We start from the raw sequence: 22,954 nt of genomic DNA, 5'->3' as shown, positions 1-22,954 counted from the left end.
AAGCCATTGTTTTCCAAATGCTCATGAATCCTATCACCAAGAATTCTCTCCAGTAACTTCCCTACCACTAATGTGTGAGTCACCAGTCTATAGTTCCCAGGATTATCCCTGGTTTGGTTCTTGAATAATGGAACATGAGCTGCTCATCTGTCCTCCAAGATCTTGCCTGTGGCTAAAGAGGACATGTAGATGTTGGTCAAGGCCCCAGCAATCTCTTCTCTTGCCTCCCTCAATAGCCAAGGGTATATCCCATCAGGCTCTGGGGACTTGTACATCTTCCTGCTCTTTAAGAGATCCAACACTACTTGGTGGACATGATTAAGGAAAACCCCAAGGCATTCTACAAGAATGTGAAGAGAAAGAGGATAAGATGTAAGAAAATAGAACCAATCAAATATGACAGTGGTAAAGTGTGAATGGAACTGGAGGAGATGGCAGAGACACTTAATGAATACTTTGCTTCAGTATTCACTACGGAAAAGGACCTTGGCAATTGTGAGGATGACTTACAGCGGACTGAAAAGCTTGAGCATATAGACATTAAGAAAGAGGATGTGCTGGAGCTTTTGGAAAGCATCAAGTTGGCTAAGTCACCTGGACTGGATAAGATATACCCCAGGCTACTGTGGGAGGTGAGGGAGGAGATTGCTGAGCCTCTGGCGAGGTTCTGCAGGATTGGAGGGTTGCAGATGTTGTTCCCTTATTCAAGAAAGGGAGTAGAGATAGCCCAGGAAATTATAGATCAGCGAGTCTTAATTCAGTGGTTGGTAAATTGATGGAGAAGGTCCTGAGAGGCAGGATTTATGAACCTTTGGAGAGGCATAATATGATTAGGAATAGTTGTGTGCTGTATTGTACTGCAAGTCGTGCCTTACGAGCCTGATTGAATTTTTTGAGGATGTGACGAAACACATTGAGGAAGGTCGAGCAGTAGATGTAGTGTATGTGGATTTCAGCAAGGCATTTGATAAGGTACCCCTCGCAAGGCTTATTGAGAAAGTAAGGGGGCACAGGATCTAAGGGGACCTTGCTTTGTGAATCCAGAGTAGGTTTGCCCACAAAAGGCAAAGAGTAGTTGTAGATGGGTCATATACTGCATGGAGGTCGGTGACTAGTGGTCTACCTCGGGGATCTGTTCTGGGACCCCTTCTCTTCATGATTTTTATAAATGACCTGGATGTGGAAGTGGAGGGATGGGTTATTAAATTTGCTGATGACACAAAGGTTGGGGGTGTTGTGGATAGTGTGGAGGGCCATCGGATGTTACAGCAGGACATTGATAGGATGCAAAAACTGGGCTGAGAAGTGGCAGATGGAGTTCAACCCAGTTAAGTGTGAAGTGGTTCATTTTGGTAGGTGAAGTATGATGGCAGAATATAGCATTAATGGTAAGACTCTTGGCAGTGTGGAGGATCAGAGGGATCTTGGGGTCCAAGTCCATAGGCCACTCAAAGCTGCTACACAGGTTGACTGTGTGGTTAAGAAGGCATACGGTGTATTGGCCTTCATCAATCGTGGGATTGAGTTTAAGAGCCGAGAGGTAATGTTATAGCTATATAGGGCCTGGTCGGACCCCACTTCAAGTACTGTGCTCAGCTCTGGTCACATCACTACAGGAAGGATGTGGAAACCATAGAAAGGGTGTAGAGGAGATTTACAAGGAGGTTGCCTGGATTGGGGAGCATGCCTTATGAGAATAGGTTGAGTGAACTTGGCCTTCTCTCCTTGGAGCGACGGAGAATGAGAGGTGACCTGATAGAGGTGTATAAAATGACGAGAGGGATTGATCGTGTGGATAGTCAGAGGCTTTTTCCCAGGGCTGGAATGGCTAGCACGAGAAGGCACAGTTTTAAGGTGCTTGGAAGTAGGTACAGAGGAGATGTCAGGGGTAAGTTTTTTATGCAGAGAGTGGTGAGTGCGTGGAATGGGCTGCTGGCAATGGTGGTAGAGGCGGATACAATAGGGTCTTTTAAGAGACTCCTGGATAGGTACATGGAGCTTAGAAAAATAGAGGGCTATGGGTAACCCTGGGTAATTTCTAAAGTAAGTACATGCTTGGTACAGCATTGTGGGCTGAAGGGCCTGTATTGTGCTGTAGGTTTTCTATGTTTCCTAATATGGTGCCACGGTTACAGAGAAAGTGCAGTGCATGTATATAAATAAACTGAAATGTTCATGATGAGGTCCATGAGCCTGGGGACGTGTCAGGTTTTTGAATCTTCTGTTCAATGGGAGTGGAGAGAAGAGACAATGACTGGGTCCTTTGCTGCTTTCCCAAAGCAACAGGAAGTGTATGGCACAGAAGACAGCTGTACAGCCCATCGGTACCATGTAGGGTCCCGAAGGAGCAAACATTGGTCATATTCCTCCATTGCAGCCCTGCAACTTTCTAACTTTCTCTCTGTCGCTCTCTCTCTCTCTCTCTCTCTCTCTCTCTCTCGTGCTCTGTCTCTCTTGTGCTCGCTCTCATATGACCATTGAATAATTCCTTTTATCATTAACCTACTCCAGGCACAATTTGCAGTCTGCCAATTATGCTATCTGTCTTTAGGATGTGGGATAAAGCTGAGCACTCAGAGGAAACCCACATGGTTACAGGGAGAACACTCAAACTCCACCCAGACAGTACCAGAGATCAGGATTGAACCTGAGGCTGTGATGTATCTGCACTCCCTGCTGCACCACAATGCTGTCTACAAAATAGGCTCTGTGTTTCCTGACATTGCAAACATTTGAAACATTGACTGTAAAGCACTTTAGGATGTCCAAAGGGGATGAGAAAGGTGCCTTAGAAATGCATGCTGTCATCATGGAGTCCCAGAACAATGCAACGCATTGCCCCATCATCTCAATGCCAACTGTTTTGTCGATCTACACTAATCTTATTCGACCATATTAAGTCCACCATGCCTTGCCTACTTGTCTAAATAACTTGCAAGTCTGATCCAACCACCACCTCTGGTGCACGTTCGAATATCAACCATTCTGTCTGCAGAAAAAAAACTGATCCTCTTTGCTCTCACCCTAAACTTATGCCCTTTTGTTTTTGATACCCCTTATCATAGGAAAAATATTCTGACCGACTACCCTAATGTCATGGCTGAGGTGCTATGGGATGTTTTGTTTGTTTTGTGTGAAAGTATGTTTACTGCTATCTTATGTGCTTTGTGCAGTGTGTGACTGCCAGTTCTGTAGTTTGCACCCTGGCCCCAGAGGAACTCTATTTCATTTGGTTCTATTCATGGGTGTTCATGTACAGTTATACTTGAACTTGAGTTTTTAACCCTGGGGACTGAGCTTGGGACGGTTGGGTTTTATTCAGATGAACTCGGGTGTTAGGGTGATCTTCCACAGTCCCTGACATGGCTGGTGATGATGAAAACCTGCTTCATCAGACAGCAACAGAAAGTGTTTGCTTTTTCTGTGCTGGACTTTTATAAATTAAGTACACCTCCAACACTTTACAATTCTTTTTCAAGAGTAAATTTTATATAATCTAGGACCACAGCGTGCAAATGTGTAGGAACAACTGCTTGAGGATCTTTATTTTTAGCTGTTGGTGAAGAGAGTAAAAATTGTCCCACACCATGAGGAATGAGTACCCAAATATGTTTCAGAACAATTTACTTTAGCTTAAGATGGCAGATGGTTTAACTTCGCATCCAAGGTACAACTTCTCTAAGAGTGCAGTCCTCCCCTTGTACTGCACTGTAGTCATTTGTTTATTCATTATGTGCCATGGGGGTAAGGTATTGGTGTGGGTGGAGAATTGGTTAGCAGACAGGAAGCAAAGAGTGGGAATAAACGGGACCTTTTCAGAATGGCAGGCAGTGACTAGTGGGGTACCGCAAGGCTCAGTGCTGGGACCCCAGTTGTTTACAATATATATTAATGACTTGGATGAGGGAATTAAATGCAGCATCTCCAAGTTTGCGGATGACACGAAGCTGGGTGGCAGTGTTAGCTGTGAGGAGGATGCTAAGAGGATGCAGGGTGACTTGGATAGGTTGGGTGAGTGGGCAAATTCATGGCAGATGCAATTTAATGTGGATAAATGTGAAGTTATCCACTTTGGTGGCAAAAATAGGAAAACAGATTATTATCTGAATGGTGGCCGATTAGGAAAAGGGGAGGTGCAACGAGACCTGGGTGTCATTATACACCAGTCATTGAAAGTGGACATGCAGGTACGGCAGGCTGTGAAAAAGGCGAATGGTATGCTGGCATTTATAGCGAGAGGATTCGAGTACAGGAGCAGGGAGGTACTACTGCAGTTGTACAAGGCCTTGGTGAGACCACACCTGGAGTATTGTGTGTAGTTTTGGTCCCCTAATCTGAGGAAAGACATCCTTGCCATAGAGGGAGTACAAAGAAGGTTCACCAGATTGATTCCTGGGATGGCAGGACTTTCATATGAAGAAAGACTGGATGAACTGGGCTTGTACTCGTTGGAATTTAGAAGATTGAGGGGGGATCTGACTGAAACGTATAAGATCCTAAAGGGATTGGACAGGCTAGATGCAGGAAGATTGTTCCCGATGTTGGGGAAGTCCAGAACGAGGGGCCACAGTTTGAGGATAGAGGGGAAGCCTTTTAGGACCGAGATTAGGAAAAACTTCTTCACACAGAGAGTGGTGAATCTGTGGAATTCTCTGCCACAGGAAACAGTTGAGGCCAGTTCATTGGCTAGATGCAATTTAATGTGGATAAATGTGAAGTTATCCACTTTGGTGGCAAAAATAGGAAAACTGATTATTATCTGAATGGTGGCCGATTAGGAAAAGGGAAGGTGCAACGAGACCTGGGTGTCATTATACACCAGTCATTGAAAGTGGGCATGCAGGTACAGCAGGCGGTGAAAAAGGCGAATGGTATGCTGGCATTTATAGCGAGAGGATTCAAGTGCAGGAGCAGGGAGGTACTACTGCAGTTGTACAAGGCCTTGGTGAGACCACTCCTGGAGTATTGTGTGCAGTTTTGGTCCCCTAATCTGAGGAAAGACATCCTTGCCATAGAGGGAGTACAAAGAAGGTTCACCAGATTGATTCCTGGGATGGCAGGACTTTCATATGAAGAAAGACTGGATGAACTAGGCTTGTACTCATTGGAATTTAGAAGATTGAGGGGGGATCTGATTGAAACGGATAAAATCCTAAAGGGATTGGACAGGCTAGATGCAGGAAGATTGTTCCCGATGTTGGGGAAGTCCAGAACGAGGGGTCACAGTTTGAGGATAAAGGGGAAGCCTTTTAGGACCGAGATTAGGAAAAACTTCTTCACACAGAGAGTGGTGAATCTGTGGAATTCTCTGCCACAGGAAACAGTTGAGGCCAGTTCATTGGCTATATTTAAGAGGGAGTTAGATATGGCCCTTGTGGCTACGGGGATCAGGGCGTATGGAGGGAAGGCTGGGGCGGGGTTCTGAGTTGGATGATCAGCCATGATCATAATAAATGACGGTGCAGGCTCGAAGGGCCGAATGGCCTACTCCTGCACCTATTTTCTATGTTTCTATATTTAAGAGGGCCCTTGTGGCTACGGGGGTCAGGGGGTATGGAGGGAAGGCTGGGGCGGGGTTCTGAGTTGGATGATCAGCCATGATCATAATAAATGGCGGTGCAGGCTCGAAGGGCCGAATGGCCTACTCCTGCACCTATTTTCTATGTTTCTATGTTTTATGACGAAGGTGATCTTGGTCTTTCCATGACCACGTTTGTGCTTGGCAAAGTTTTCTGCTGAAGTAGTTTGCCATTGCCACCTTCTTGACAGTGTCTTCACTAGACAAGTGACCCCAGCATTATCAATACTCTTCAAAGATTGTATGCCTGGTGTCTGTGGTCACATAACCAGTACTTGTGATGTGCACCAGCTGCTCATATGACTATCCACCACCTGCTCCCAGAGCTTCTCATGACCCTGATCATGGGGCTAAACAGGTAGTACATTTTGCTCAAGGGTGACCTGCAGGCTAGTGGAGGGAAAGAGCACTTGCACATCCTTTGATAGAGATGTATGTCCACCCCACCACCCAACCTTATGATCCAGTTTCTGAATAGAAAGAGCCCAGAATCATCTGACTCAAAGGGGAGAGTGTGATCCAGAGAGTGAATGAATCATACTGCCACATGCTCGTGTCTTTGTGGTTAAAAAAGCAATTGCATTATCAAATTTCAGCTAAGCTTTTCTAATTGGGAAGAACTTTTTCTGAAGAATAGGAGAATGTACAAGTTTTCTCTGCTAACTGGAGAGATTGCCCACATCAACTGCTTTTGTCAAATTAATAGAGATGCAAATAGAAGAACTGGCAAGCTTCAATTAGTGAGTTGGAGGAAGAGAAGGCAAGAAATTTATGACTGATAGAAGTTCTGAAACACACAACCTCCCTCAAAAATGATCTGTTCATACAGCACCTTTAGCCTAGTCTTATCATTCTTAGTCCTGCTGGTCTGAGTCTCCTGTTGTCTGGGTTCTGAATTGACTGGTGAAGCTGATGTGGAATTTAAAGACTTCCATAGATGGGGTAAGGGGTGCCTGATGGGGTACGTGTGTGGGTAGTTTATGAAGTCATTCACCCATTCTGCTACGTATGCTGGACTTCTGTGTGCTTGCCTTCGATATTCTCATCCTCATCCCAATCTCTGTTCCATTTTGAGCAGTCACGGGCTGGGGATGTTGAATGGGGATGGTGGAGATTTTGAATTTCTTTATCAAGTTTTAGAGGACATCCTTGAATTGTTTCCTCTGCTTGTTTGATAATCCTTTAATACAACAGAGCTCGGAATAGTGTTTGTTTTCAAGTTTGGAAATGCAATTGATGAGGCCTGCCTAATGCAGCCAATCCAGTATTGGGAATGTTGGCCTGGGAGAGGACACTGATGTAGAGTCACTTGATTTTCCAGTGAAGCAGGAGAACTTTCTGACTGACAAAGAAGGTATTTGACAGGCCTAATACAAAGGTAGTGGTTTTAACCCAGTGAAGATCCTCTGTGAAGTCTCACCTGTCCTTAAACCTCTACCATGCCCACCACTGAGAGACAAAGACAGCCTTTCCAAGTGATTCATTTGCACTTCTCTCAATGTGATCTCAGCCTCAGCTGGCCACTTTGATATGACCACTTTGTTAAACACCAGCGAGTAACTCTGAGGTTCTCATTGCTTGCCACTTGAATTCTCGATCCCACTCCCAATCTGAGCTACTTGCCTATGACCTCCTGCACTGTTCTGATGAGGCTCAATACAAGCCTGAGGAATGCCACTTCATCGTCCATCTGAGTACTGTGTAATTTTCTGAATTCTATAAATTCACATAATCACTTTCTCTGTCTATATTTGCACTGGCTGCTTCAAAACTGTCGTCCCATTGTGTGATGGACTCAGTTGTTCCTTCTCCATTAAACCAGCTTTGTTTGCATTCTCTAGGAGCCCTCATTTCTGCTTTCATTGCATTTTCTCTCTCTAACTGCCCCTATTAACTCAGCAGCTAGGTGACATCTGCCACTCATCCCCATGGCAAACCTGACCTTACCCTATCAATGGCATTCATCATCTGTACCCCCCACCCCCATCACCCTCTTTTGCAACTTAAAATTAACTTGTTTTTTTTCTCTTAAACACAAGGGATTCTACAAATGCTGGAAACCCAGAGCAACAGACAAAATGCCAGAGGGGCTCAGCAGCTCAGGTAGCATCTATGAATAAACATTTGACATTTTGGTCCGAGACCCTTTATCAGGTCTCAGTCCAAAACATCAACTATTTATTCATCTCCATAGATGCTGCCTTACCTGCTGAGTTTCTCCAGCATTTTGTGTGGTGTTTTCTCTTGTCCCAATTCTACTGAGTCTTTGATCTGTTTCTCTTTCCACAGATACTGCCTGTCATGCTGAGTACTTCCAGCATTTTGTCTTATTTCAGATTTCCAAAATGTTCCAAAACAGATCTGTCCGAATTTTAGGTGGAACCAGAGAGGGATGATTGATCATCTAATCAGAGGATAACTGTTTAAAAGATGCTGAAAGCACGGAGAGGACAGGTGCAGGGAATTTGTTCCAGCAGGCTCAAGCACAGCTCCATACTGCTGTTATAAAGCTTCCGAATGGTCCCCTAGTACAAAAAGATGGACTCTTGACCTCACAATCCAAGGCAAAGTCGCCACAACTTTGCACCTTATTGTCTACCAGCACTGCACGCTCTCTGTAACTGTATCACTTTATTAGGCATTCTGTTGTGCCTCAATGCACTGATGTGATGAAATTATCAGTGTGGATGGCATGCAAAACAAATTTTTCCACTATAGCTCATGTACAGTGTGACAACAATAAATGAAGTTACCAATTTAATTTGCCATTATTGAGGTGCTTTCAATGTAAGAAGGTAACTAATAAATCCATGGTGGAGTTCAGAGGAATCTCCTTTCTGCTGACAAAGGTCAATGGGGATAGCTCGATGTAAACAATGGGGATGGGTTGTAGGAGGCTGGGTAAACACACAAGGGGAAAGCTACAGAAGCACAGGAAGACAGTGGAAGGTCCAGAGAGCTAGCTCTGAGCAGACGGGTCGTATGACTTTTTCTTGTGCTGTACACTTGACATCATAGAGCAAAGCTCGTGTGAAACTGCTAGGTCTAGGGAGACTATTCAAATGTGTTGAAAGAACTTAAGGATGATATGCACCGTTATACACACAGACTGTTCATCTAAAGATAATGACAAAGGTCTGACTGACAGCTAATGTGATTCCTGTGTATGTAAGTTGGTGATGAAACAAACTGAGGGAACTATAGACAAATTAGCTTAACATGGATGGTAGTAACTAGATGTAATGGAAGGATAATCTCATTATTAGTGATATAATAGAGAGAGCACTCAGCGTGAATTCTCAAGAAGGATTGTGCTCACTGAAGAAGTACCGTCAGAAATAGATAAGGGTAATGAAGCAGATGAATATATTTTAAATTACAACGGACATTTGATAAGGTGCTGCACAGAATGCTCAAAGAGTGTCCAGAACTGTTAGAGTCGGGGTATCAGAATCACTGGGAGACTAGCTGCTGAGCAGAACTCTGGAAGGACAGGGTAAAGCAGGGAAGCAGTGATCAATACCAGGAGTAACTTGGACCTGAGAAATGAAGGGCAGTTACTGCATTTTCGAATGAACTTGATTGTTGATATATGATTTATGCTGAAGAAGATGCAACACATTCAGAAATTAATAAACTTTTACAATGCATCAGCACAGAGTAACTAACTTCAGTGTAGACTAGTGCGATGTTGCATTTTGGTGTGAAATGCAAAGAAGATGTGCTGAACTTGAGAAATACTCTGAATGGGTTAATGATTCAACGGGCAACTGGGTTAATGCAGCCATCAAAACATTGATGTGGTTCATTTGCTGAAAATTGAGTAACAAATGGAAACCATTCAGTTTGTACAGGAACTTGATTAAACCTCACATGAAAAGTTCAAACAGATACAATGTAATAAGGATTATAATCATTGTGTGGACTTCCAAGAAAGTGATTTTTGTTTTTGCTGTTCCCAGAACACAAGCATTGACTGGTCGTTACTGTCCAAGAAAGAATGCCTGAAATATGGAGGCCACATGGTTGGTGCAAGCTGTCACTATGTCCCAGATGTCACCCTGATGTCATTCATCCTTTTCCTCGGTACCTACAGCTGTTCAATGACACTAAAGAACTTCAAAACCAGCCCCTATTTCCCAACCAGGGTGAGTTATATAGACCAACACTTCTACGAGAGGCTATTTAGTTTGTATTACATGTTAAGCTACCGGCAAAGAGTGTGAACTCAGAGGTGTACCTGTCACATGTAATGCTAGGAGCGTTCTTATCCAATAAATGGTAAATCCAGGGCAGAGGCCGAGGCATGGAAACTGGAGCCAGGGATGGGGGAATGCAGGGGTCTCGCAGGGTGACGGGACTGGGAGAGGTCAGTGATTTGGGAGGGAACTACGGACGCAGTTAGATTGGGAACACAGTTGAGTGATAGGTGTGGGATACAGTTCGACAGAGGTCTGGATAATGTGAGGGTGGCAGAAGGTGGGGTCTGTGCAGGAGGGCATTGGGGTTATTGAGCAGATTTTATCATGGGAATGCGCCTGTCCTCTGCCAATAATCTAATGTTATCTGTCCTGTAAAACTTTGTTTTGGGAACTTCTTGAACACACCACTGCTACCCACCTCCCCTCAGACCCCCTTTAAATATATATCTCCTCTCAACCTCAACCCAAGTCATCTAGTTCTGCACTCCCCTACACTGGGGGGAGAAAAAGACAGTATACACTCATCTTATCAATGCCCCTCAGCCTCCCTAAAGCTGCCCCTCAGTCTCCTGTGCTGCAGGGAAAACAATCCCAGCTATCCAGTCAATTCAATGTTGGAGCACAGCTCTTTCATATCACCGCGATACACAGCAGAGAAACCCAGATACAGCCCAATGGCTACTGGAGCAAGATGGTGGGTCGAGGAAGCAAACCCATCGGTATCAAAAATCTGGGCCAATCAATAATTTTGGTCGGTCTCAGGCTTGGGTGCAGGCCTTTTAGCCCACTGGCTACCAAAATATGCATTTTTGAAATTACTGTAAAGCAAGCCAGGAGACACTCAAGAAGAAACATAATAATAACAAAAATAATAATATAGTAATCATTGTCCCAATAGTAATATCTGCAACAGGTATCATAGGGTCATTAGATATAGGAGCAGAATTAGGCCTCTTGGCCCATCGAGTCTGCGCCGTCATTTCATCATAGCTGAAACCTTTTTTCCTCTCGGCCCCAATCTTCTGCCTTCTCCGTGTATCCTTTCATGCTCTGACCAATCAAGAATCTATCTACCTCTGCCATAAATATTCATAAACACTTGGCCTTCACAGCTGCTTGTGGCAACGAATTCCACAGATTCACCACTCTCTGGCTAAAGAAATTCCTCCTCACCTCTGTTCTAAAAGGATACCCTTCTATTCTGAGGCTGTGTCCTCTGGTCCTAGACTCTCCCACCAGAGGAAATGTCCTATCCACATGCACTCTATCAAGGCCTTTCACCATTCGATAGGCTTCAATGAGGTCACCCTCGTTTTTCCGAATTCTGGTGAATACGGATCCAGAACCATCAAATGCTCTTCATATGACAAGCCATTCAATCCTAGAATCATTTTCATGAAACCTTCTTGAACAATCCCCAGTGTCAGCACATCCTTTCTAAGATAACGGGCCCAAAACTGGTCACAATACTCCAAGTGAGGCCTCACCAGTGCTTTATAAAGTCTCAACATTACATCCTTGCTTTTATATTCTAGTCCTCTTGAAATGAATGCTAACATTGCATTTGCCCTCCTCACTATGGACTTACCCTGAAAATTAACCTTTGGGGAATCCTGCACAGGGACTCCCAAGTCCCTTTACACCTCAAATTTTTGAGTTTTCTCTCCATTTAAAAAATAGTCTATGCTTTTATTTCTTCTACCAACGTGCATGATCATATAGTTCTCAACACTGTGTTCCATCTGCCACTTCTACACCCATTCTTCTAATCTGTCTAAGTTCTTCTGTAGCCTTTCTACTTCCTCAAAATTACCTGCCCCTCCACCTACCTTCATATTATCTGCAGACTTCGTAACAAAGCCATCAATTCCATCATTCAAGTCATTGACATATAATGTAAAAAGTAGCGGTCCCAACGCAAACCCCTGTGGAACACCACCAGTCACCAGTAGCCAACCAGAAAAGGCTCCCTCTATCACAAACAAGAGAAAGTCTGCAGATGCTGGAAATCCAAACAACGCACAGAAAATGCTGGAGGAACTCAGCAGGCCAGGCAGCATCTAAGGCAGACCTACTGAAGGGTCTGGGCCCAAAATATCGACTGTACTCTTTTCTCTAGATGCTGCCTGTCCTGCTGAGTTACTCCAGCCTTTTTATGTGTGTTGCAAGGCTCCCTTTTTTCCCACTCTTTGCCTCCTGCCAATCAGCCACTGCTTTATCCATGCTAGTATCCTTCCTGTAACTTGTGCGTGGCTTTTCCCAGGCCTCGGGTTTACCAGCTTGAGCTGAGAAAAAATAAACACACAACAATAATAATAATGATACAATTTTCCACTCACATCCCCATCCATTCCCACCCCAAACTTCTCCCACCATTCACTGTACACTAGTATTAATTTCTACAACTTAAAGAAAATACTACATATTTACAATACAGAGGAAGGCCATTCAACCCATTGGGTCTGTGTTGGCTCACAGCGCAATCGGTTCTTCATTAATTTTCCCTGTAACTTTAACTCTGTATTAAAACACCTTCCGGATTCCACTACTACTATTTACAGTGTGCAGTTAACCAGCCAACCCACACAGTCACTGGGAGAGCATGCAAACTCCACACAGACGGCAAACAAGGTCTTGGACCCCTTGGAGCCACGAGTCAGTGGTACTACCTGCCGTAACTGGGTGAAGTGCAGTGCCTTAGATTTCTATGGTGCCTTTCACAAGTTATGTGAAGCCATATGAGATTATACTGTGGGTGTGTGGACTGGGAGGAGCTTTCTGCAGGTGTCATGACTGGTGTGGAGCAGAGGAACCTGGTGTTCAGTGACATATTCTGTACCAGCCTCCACCCCATTCCTTTTATTCAGCCCAGACCAAGTGATTGTCGATCTGTGGGATGCTGCTGTGTGGTGTTCAGAATGTGCCTCTCTGGAACATCAGAGTGAGTTCAGCATGCATGTGTCTTCGTGAAATCAGAGACACCGTGAGAGATCAGCAGGCAAGGGAACAAAGAGAAACATAATAAACTAGCTGCATCAGGGCAAAAAACAACCTGTAACTCAAAACCAGAATGGAAATTCTGTTGCCATCAGATATCTGTGCAGCCAAGAGGCTGCTAACGGGAGTCTTGTTAGCAGGGTCTGCTGCCTTGTATGAGCTCTACACTGCACGACCACCTGACTGAATGTCAGTGAGACTGCACTTTTTATGCTGTCCGAGCTGCTACGCTATAGGAAGGAAGTGATTAAGCTAGTGAAAATGCAGACAACGTTCAGAGGCATGTTAACACAAGAGATGAAAGGTGCTGGATTCTGGAGCAACACTCAGTCTGCTGGAGAAACTCAGCAGGTCAAATAGCATCAGTGATGGGAAAGGAACTGTCGACAATTCGGGATGACACCCTGCATCAGGACCCAAAACATCAACCGTTGCTCTTCCCCACGGATGCTGCTCGACCCGCTGAGGTCCTCCAATAGTTTGCTTTTGACAAGCATGTTGCCAGGACTGAAGGGTTTGAGTTACAAGGATAGAACGGACAGGCTGGGGCTATTTCAAAGGTTCAAAGATTATTTTATTATCAAAGTATGTATGCAGCGTACTACCCTGAGATTCGTCTTCCCAGGCCTCAAGCTCTTCCACCTCCTGTCTGTAGGCCATCTCATCGTTGATAGCAATGAGCCCCACTGCCATCATCAGTGAACTTGACAATCAGATCTGCCTGCGTTTGGCCTATTGTCCTCTGGATTTCTCCTCTCCATATACAGTTGAAGTCAGAAGTTTACATACACCTTAGCCAAATACATTTAAACTTAGTTTTTCACAATTCCTGACATTTAATTCTATAAAATATTCCCTGTCATAGGTCAGTTAGGATCACTACTTTATTTTAAGAATGTGAAATGTCAGAATAATAGGAGAGAGAATGATTTATTTCAGCTTTTATTTCTTTCATTACTTTCCCAGTGGGTTAGAAGCTTACATACACTTTGTTAGCATTTGGTAGCATTGCCCTTAAATTGTTTAACTTGGGTCAGATGTTTTGGGTAGCCTTCCACAAGCTTCTCACAGTAAGTTGCTGGAATTTTGTTCCATTCCTCCAGACAGAACTGGTGTAACTGAGTCAGGTTTGTAGGCCTCCTTGCTCGCACATGCTTTTTCAGTTCTGCCCACAAATTTTCTGTCGGATTGAGGTCAGAAAATGGTGTCAAGCCTGGTTCATCCTTGGGAGCAATTTTCAAACACCTGAAGGTACCATGTTCATCTGTACAAACAAGTATAAACACCATGGGACCACGCAGCCGTCATACCGCACAGGAAGGAGATACAATCTGTCTCCTAGAGATGGTGCGAAAAATGCAAATCAATCCCAGAACAACAGCAAAGGACCTTGTGAAGATGCTGGAGGAAACAGGTAGACCAGTATCTATATCCACAGTAAAACAAGTCCTGTATCGACATAACCTGAACGGCTGCTCAGCAAGGAAGAAGCCACTGCTCCAAAACCGCCATAAAAAAGCCAGACTACAGTTTGCAAGTACACATGGGGACAAAGATCTTACTTTTTAGAGAAATGTCCTCTGGTCTGATGAAACAAAAATTGAACTGTTTGGCCATAATGACCATCGTTATGTTTGGAGGAAAAAGGGTGAGGCTTGCAAGCCGAAGAACTCCATCCCAACCTTGAAGCATGGGGGTGGCAACATCATGTTGTGGGGGTGCTTTGCTGCAGGAGGAACTGGTGCACTTCACAAAATAGATGGCATCATGAGGTAGGAAAATTATGAAGCAACATCTCAAGACATCAGCCAGGAAGTTAAAGCTCGGTCGCAAATGAGTCTTCCAAATGGACAATGACCGCAAGCTTACCTCCAAAGTTGTGGCAAAGTTGCTTAAGGACAACAAAGTCAAGGTATTGGAGTGGCCATCACAAAGCCCTGACCTCAATCCGATAGAAAATTTGTGGGCAGAACTGAAAAAGCGTGTGCGAGCAAGGAGGCCTACAAACCTGACTCAGTTACACCAGTTCTGTCTGGAGGAATGGAACAAAATTCCAGTAACTTACTGTGAGAAGTTTCCAGAAGGCTACCCAAAATGTTTGACCCAAGTTAAACAATTTAAAGGCAATGCTACCAACTACTAAGAAAGTGTATGTAAGCTTCTAACCCACTGGGAAAGTGATGAAATAAATAAAAGCTGAAATAAATCATTCTCTCTACTATTATTCTGACATTTCACATTCTTAAAATAAAGTTGTGATCCTAACTGACCTAAGACAGGGAATGTTTTCTAGGATTAAATGTCAGGAATTGTGAAAAACTGAGTTTAAATGTATTTGACTAAGGTGTATGTAAACTTCTGACTTCAACTATACTTACCTAGATGGCTTTTAAATGTTTCTGATGTTCTTGACTCAAACATTTGTTCTTTCCAAATAGACACCATCCTTTTCAAGAAGAGGCTGCTGCCCCAATGTCCCTTCTAAGTCCCTCACCTCTGGACCTATGCCCTCAGAATTTGAATTCTGTCAAATTCAGAACCTTTGAAATTGTGGTCTGAAGCAAAGATGTAATGAGACAAAATAAAATAATAACTATAATATTAAGCTGTTTGTGACATGGATGAGAGCTTAATAATAGTGTTTTGCCAGGGATAGTTCCACCACTCTCCAACTGCTCAAGGGGACAGACAAATGAACAGAAGCAGTTTGAATATCACTGACATGTCATCAAACATTTTGTTTTGTGGCAGCAGTACAACACAATACATAAAAGTGCCGTAAGTTACAAGACATAAATAGTGGAAAAGAGGAATAGAAAACAGTGAAAAGGTTTACATTCTGAACAAAGTCTCACAGGAGTGGTCAGATTATGGGGCTGTATCTGATCCTAGGTTCAGCTGTGTCTTTCTAACTGGACGGAAGCAGCAGCTTGGTGAGCCAGTCAGGATTGGGAGGAGAGTTAAACTTCTCAGGAGGACTCCCACTTGCTGAAAATTTTTCCCAAATAATACCTGGCTTAGTGTGCAGGATCCCCACTCACTCATCTCTTCCTCTGTTTACAACCCCCACCGCCCCCCCCCACCCCATCAGATCCGGAAGCTGATCAGTGACTTTGCCATCATCCTGACCATTCTGATCTTCTGCGGCTTGGATGTCCTGGTGGGAGTCGACACACCAAAGCTAATCGTGCCAAGCGAGTTCAAGGTATGAGTCTTTCTGTGTCCATCTCTGAAACATTCCCAATGTGTTTTCGGGAGTTTAAACTGATATTGGCTGCTGTGACTGACCACTGTTGATAAAGACTCCTGAAGTTTCAGAACATCTGCTCATTGTCTTTCTCATAAACATTCAGCTGCATGAGGCTGTTCTGCCCCTCCTGGCTCTTTCTAATTACAATCAAATTAATGACACTACCAGTTAGTGTTTTCCAGATGCTTATCTATTTCTCTTTAGAAATTTCCTATTGAATCTGCAACTGTCAATCATTGCTGGACACTGGTGCAAAAGGAAGAGTCAGTCTCGCCTTTGCTCCTTTAGATCCTTTGCTGATCCCCGTGACTGTGTTCCCTCTCATCACTGGGATGGCATAGTGGTGCAGCAAGTAATGCAGCTCCGGACATCCTGGATCAATCCTGACCTTAGATGCAATCTCCCTCTGTTACCTGGTGGGTTCCCCCCAGGGCTGAATTTCATCCCACATCCCAAAGCTGTGAAGGATTCTCTTTGTCCAAGCGACAGATCATGTGAAACCACTGGTCCACAGACTGTGCCCACAGTGGTTGGCTCTCATGGAGTGGCAGAGCTGTACAGCAGGGCAATGGACCTCCTGGCCTACCTGCCCCATGTGGACCATCAACCGCCCCTCCACTACATGAGGGGCAACTTACAGTGGCCAGTTGACCCACCAACCCCCACATTTTTGAGCGGTGGGAGGAAACGGAAGCCCCCAGGGGAAACCCAGGTGGTCACAGGGAGAACATCCAGCCACCAAACAGACAATGCCAGAGGCCGGGATAGAACCTGCGCAGCTGGAGTTGTCGGGCAGTGGCTCTGCTTGCTCCCCATTCCTCTTCAGAACACAGAACAACTGGGAGGAATTGCACCAAGCGCCAACTCAGAGCCCTTGATGTACCCATTCTGAGCCGCCAGCAGCTTTATCAGAAGGTAAAGCATTGAGGTGGCGTGTGGTTTGTTCAAGAAAAGACCTGAGGGTCACATACAGTGTACAAGGAGGCTGTTCCACAATGCCTGTGCCAGCACTCTGAAGCAAATGTCTGGTACAACTCAATTCCCACTGCTCAGCAAACCTTTTCAAAACTTCCTGTTAAACCGGCCCTCTCGGGTCGAGCTGGAGATGCCAATGGTAGCTGTGCAGATAAGGTCAGCTGGACTCGGTCCGCACATCAGTGCGCACACACGAAAGGGCACATGTCAGGTGCGATGAAAAGAAACTTAAACTGCCAGCTTTAGTTTCAATGAGCACCATGCCATCCGACACAGATACAATTGGGATCAAATAGTCAGCAAGTCTGCCTTATATGTACAACCCTTCCTCAGTCACAGAGATGAAAGGGTGCTGATGAAGGGTCTCGGCCTGAAATGTCGACTGTTTATTCTGCTCCATAGACGCTGAGTTTTGTGTGTGTTGCGCAAGGATGACAAACCCCTTCCCCCTGAGGAAAGCCACTGGTCAGTCTGTCTGTGTACTCAGAGTTAACGTGCTTGGAGGGAAGGAGAGGAAATGGAAAGGTCTCATCTCTGACTCTGGCCAACAACAGATGATGAAACTTCTGTCTTCCTCCCCCTTTGAACGAGGGAGCCACATTGGCTATTTCCCAATCTATTGATGACTCCTGCAATTTGAGAAATTTCGGCTGAATGGCTCCATCTCCTTTAAAACCCTGGGTGCAGACTGTCAGATCCTGATGACTTGATCACCTTTACAACCTGTGAGATTCTCTAATACTTCCTGTCTTGTGACTGGGATTTTTTACAAATTCCTCCACATTACGGATATTTGCTGTGACTTCCACTGTGAAGACTGGTATAAAGAAATGGCCTAGCATATCTGTTATTTCTTTGTTCCAGTTACTAATTCACAAACATTGTTCTTTAGAGCAGGGGCTCCCAACCTTCTTTATGCCATGGACCCTTACCATTAATCGGGGGGTCCGTGGACGCCAGGTGGGGAGGTTCCACACGTGCCTTAGCCTCCTCCTTCCGATGGATATATCCATAGGAATTCTCACTACTGGTTTTGGTCTTACACCCATATTTTCCTCTCCAAGTCAGTCATCATCCTCAGGAGCTGGTGCTCAAATCTCCACTCACTCTTCTGTATAGGGCACAGGCCAGTCCAATCCTTCCTTTCTGGGTGTTGTAAATGTTCTGAACTGCTTCTAATGCATTAACGTCCTTTCTTCAATGAGGAGTCAAATCACAACAGTACACCAAAGAACAAGTCGAGAAGATGGTGGCACACTTGGCTGCTGTGGCCACTCCAGGTCCATTCAAAGGTGTACTTGTATGTTCTGTACATCTTTTTTACAATTGCAAGTCACAACTGGATACTAAAAACATCAAGTTCTGCAGGACTATCTCGTCAATGAGTTGCTTGATAATGATGGAGCTGGACTTGCTGTGTTTTGCTGTTGTGTTGTCACCTGGACTTGTGTACCATTGTGTCAAGGCAGAGTGTGATGCAACAAACAGAGCCAGTGACTGCCTTAGACATTTTTATTTTAATTGCAAGACCCTGTTGACCATTGGTAGTGTAGAATACTGCAAGTCCAGTTCACTGGTTCATTGGCGAGACCGACGATGAGGAAACTGTGCTGCTTCGGTTGTGGCGAGGATTAGGCCCATGCCACAGGATCGACTGTTGCATCAGTCCAGGGGAAAGATACCAAAATTGGTGTGAGAGAGAGCAGAGGTGTGGAGGACGCACTGGAGTCCATGTTGGTTCGGGGTTGGTCTCTCCTGTTGGTGCTGTTCTCTAGTGTTCGCTCAGCACTGCTCTCTGGTGTTCACTCATTGCTGCCTCCGATGTTAGCTGTGTGGAAGAACAAGCTGGACCAGGACAACTTACCATCAATTTACAGTCATTCTACTCTGGAACATGGGGCAAATTTTTTTCTTCTTTGTGACTACGTTTTTGAAATCATAACCATATTTGCTACTTGTGCAGTGTGCTGTTGATAATGGGTATTGCACCTTGGGCCCGGAGGGACGCCGTTTCGTTTGGCTATATTCATATATGGTTGAATGATTATTAAACTTGATCTTGAATTTGAACCAAGACAAAATGTCCCTAACTTTTACCTTCAATTCCACCAGCAATAAATGGTAACTTTTTATTAGAACATTGAACATAGAAGAGGAACAGGGCCTTCAGCCCATGATGTTGTGCTGAACCAATTAAACGAGTAATTAAACAGCTGACAAAACTGATCCCTTCTGCCTACACACGATCCATATCCTTCCCTTCTTTGTACATTCATGAGAACAAAAGGAATAGGAACAGCAGACGGCAAACTGGCCGGTTAAGCCTGCTTTGCCATTCAATAAGATTACGACTGGTCTGGTTGTGAACTCCACCTACCCACTCTTTCCCCATAACTCATAATTTCCCTGCTATGTTAAAACCTAATTACCTTAAATATATTCAATGAGGTAGCCTCTATCGTTCCCCTAGGCAGAGAATTCCACAGATTCACTCCACTCGAAAAAGCATTTTCTCTTCATCTCTGTCCTAAATCTATTCCCCTGAATCTTGAGGCTAAGTTCCCTAGTTCTAGTCTCACTCACCAGTAGAAACACTTTTCCTGTCTCTGTCTTATCTATCCCTTTCATAATTTTATATGTTTCTATCAGATACCCTCTTATTCTTCTGAATTGTAGGCAACTCAACTCTTCATAGGCTAACCCCCTCATCTCCGGAATCAACTTGGTGAACCTCCTCTGCACTGCCTCCAAAGCCAGTATATCTTTACCGGAGTAAGGAGACCAGAACTGCATCTGCTTATCTAAGAGCCTCTATTGTACTTGTACTTGTCTCCACCCCCACCCTTGGCAACACATTCCAGGCACCCACCACTCTCTGGGTAAAAAAAAAACTTGTCCTGCACATCATCTTTGAACTTACTCCCTCTCACATTAAATACATGATCTCTGGTATGAGCTATTTTGACACCGAGAAAAAGATATTAGCTGTCTAATTTATTTATTGGCTTTCCTAAATACTTGCTGTACTTGCATCTGAGCCTTTAGTAAATCATGCTCAGATCCCTCAATCGTCATCGTGGCTATCCCTGGAGGTTGAAGATGATGGTCTTCGTTCTGTTGATCTATTTATGGGCTCTCAAGTGGCTTACGAGTCCAATCTTGGCTTTGAAAGTTCTTCAGCATTCAGGACAGGTAGTTCCAGATGGCAGATCGGACTTCAGTTGTTGCTGTCTCTCTTTACATTTTCTTCACTTTTCTTCTAATTCTGCACATCTGTTGGCTTCGAAAGTTGCTGTTCCTTCTCGGATGATGGCTTGCCAGAGTTTCCTGTCCTTGGCATTGGTTTCCCAATTGTTGATGTCGACGTTACATTTCTTCATGTGGGCTTTTAAGACATCTTTGAATCTCTTCCGTTGTCTGCCTCTTTTACATTTGCCTTCTTTAAGCTGGGAGTAGAAGATTTGTTTCGGCAGATGTTCGTCTTTCATCCGAACAACATGACTGCTCCATCTTAGTTGGTTCTTGATGACATAGGCTTCAATGCTTGTTCTTTTTGCTTCATTTAACATGCTGACGTTGGTTCTTCTATGGTCCCAGCTGATACTTAAGATGTTTCGAAGACAGCGTTGATGGAACTTTTCAAGTGCCTTCAGATGTCGTCAGTATGTTGTCCAAGTTTCTGATGCATACAGGAGCATTGGGATCACCACTGCTTTGTACACTAACATTTTGGTGTCTATTCAGATGTCATGATCATGAAAGACTCTTGTTCGGAGATGTCCAAAAGCTGTTCCAGCGCACTTAAGATGATGTTGGATCTCGTCATTAAGGTCAACATTGGAGGAGAGGTGACTTCCAAGATACGGAAGGTGGTCCACGTTTTCCAGGGTTGTTTCGCCAAGTTGAATTGATGGTTCTATCCAATTTGTCTCAGTTGGTGACGGTTGGTAGATGATCTGTCTTCTTGGAATTGATGGAGAGTTCAAGTTTTGTGTATGCGTAGTTGAAGGCAGTCAGAATCTGTTGTAGGTGGTTTTCTGAGAAAGCGGCAACACTGTTGTCATCTGCATATTGGGACTCGATGAGGGAACTCGTGGATGTCTTGTTTTTGGACTTGAGACGGGCAAGATTGAAAAGTCTGCCATCTGTTCTGTAGACAATTTTGATTCCTGGGGGTAAGTCGTCCTTAATAATGTGGATGATTGTCACAATGAAGATGGTGAGCAAAGGCAGGGCAATCACGCATCCCTGTTTTACTCCTGATCTAATTTGAAAAGGCTCACAGTTACTGTTGCTGATCATGACTGTGGCAAGCATGCCATCGTGGAGGAGTCTCGGGATTCGAATGTACTTTTCAGGGCATCCATAGGTGGATAGGACATCCCTTAGGGGTTCCCTTGATACTGAGTCAAAGGCTTTGGTGAGGTCGATGAATGCTATATACCAGGAGTCCCCAACCTTTTTCGCACTGCGGACTGGTTTTATATTGACAGTATTCTTGCGGACCGGCCGACTGGTGGGGGGGGGGGGGGTATAGGGTTGCCAACAGACAAGAGTAGCAGTCAAATACATTGTGTTTACCCTGAGAAAAACTGCATTAACCATGAAGCCTTGTGCGGGCACCAGTGCGTATGCGTGTACGTGCCAATTTTTTTCCTACAAATCGTTTTTGGCGATTCTGTTCGGGGGGGGGGTCAGTGTTAGTCACGACCGGAATATAGGTGCTAAGTGGCTAATATACTCAATTTCATTTCTAAAAGGGTTTATCTAACGAATTTAATATTAAACACACAGCGCATATTTTCCTCGCATGAATATAGTGATAAGTCAATTATCAGGGGAGGACAGGGGAGCTTGAAGTAAGTGTTGAACGAACTTCCAGTAGAAGTGGTAGAGGCAGGTTCAATTTTATCATTCAAAGAAAAATTGGATAGGTATATGGACAGGAAAGGAATGGAGGGTTATGGGCTGAGTGCAGGTCGGTGGGACTAGGTGAGGGTAGCATTCGGCATGGACTAAAAGGGCTGAGATCACCTGTTTCCGTGCTGTAATTGTTATATGGTTATATAAGTCACTTATAAGTCAATAGCATCATAACATTTTAAGTAATGTTTGGATATTAAACACACAGCACATATTTTCCCCGTATGAACATATAAGATAATTGCAACACACCAATATCGTTGAATCAGTGGGAGCCCTGGGCTTGTTTCCCTGCAACAACACGGTCCTATCGAGGGGTGATAGGAGACAGCGATATTCGAAGGGGGTTCCTTATGTCCAGTCTATTCCACAATTTAGTTTTCGTTGCATTCATTGCAGAGATACTTTGGAAATGGAAGCAACGTTTTCAGTGCTTTTGTGACTATCTCAGGATATTTAGCCTTGACTTTGATCCAGAATGCCAGCAGAGATGTTATGTCAAACATACTTTTCAGCCCACCATCATTTGCAAGCTCAAGGAGTTGATCTCCTTCCCGTGCTGACATGGATGACGCGCGGGTAATGACCTCGCATGCATTCAAGCTCAACAGTGGGCGTGACAGGAATGAGGAAAGGTGCAGCTAACTCATATCGCCAAATCATATCGTTTCCTCGCGGCCCGGTAGCACATGCTTTGCGGCCCGGTACTAGCCCGCGGCCCTGTGGTTGGGTTGGGGACTGCTGCTATATACAAAGGTTGAAGTTGTTCACGACATTTTTCTTGTAGTTGTCGCATTGTGAAGATCATGACGGTTGCTCCATGTGATGGTTTTTCAAGGTTTTGATGGCTTCCTTGACTTCTTCAAGTGTTGGTATTTTGCTTAGGGAGTCGTCAATGGGTTGTTTTGGAATGTTGTTAATCACATTCCTGTCAAATGAGACAGTTTGATTTAGAAGATCTTCAAAGTGCTCCCTCCATCTAGAATTGATGTCAGCATTGCTCTTCAGGATGGTTGAACCATCTTTGCT

General features: G+C 44.4%; 1 protein-coding gene across 4 annotated transcripts in view; it reads left to right on the top strand.

The window, feature by feature from the left end:
- LOC134345754 (electrogenic sodium bicarbonate cotransporter 1-like) overlaps window positions 1-22,954 on the top strand; it is a 220,563-nt gene that overhangs the window by 160,506 nt on the left and 37,103 nt on the right. For all 4 annotated transcript variants that reach the window (XM_063046920.1, XM_063046921.1, XM_063046923.1 and 1 more), the window contains exons 16-17: window positions 9,541-9,726; window positions 15,869-15,982. In XM_063046920.1, coding sequence (XP_062902990.1) covers window positions 9,541-9,726; window positions 15,869-15,982 — 300 coding nt within the window. The remainder of the gene's footprint in view (window positions 1-9,540; window positions 9,727-15,868; window positions 15,983-22,954) is intronic.

This window comes from Mobula hypostoma, chromosome 4, assembly GCF_963921235.1.
Source record: "Mobula hypostoma chromosome 4, sMobHyp1.1, whole genome shotgun sequence".
NCBI lineage: Eukaryota > Metazoa > Chordata > Chondrichthyes > Myliobatiformes > Myliobatidae > Mobula > Mobula hypostoma.
This window is presented reverse-complemented; position numbering and strand designations above follow the sequence as displayed.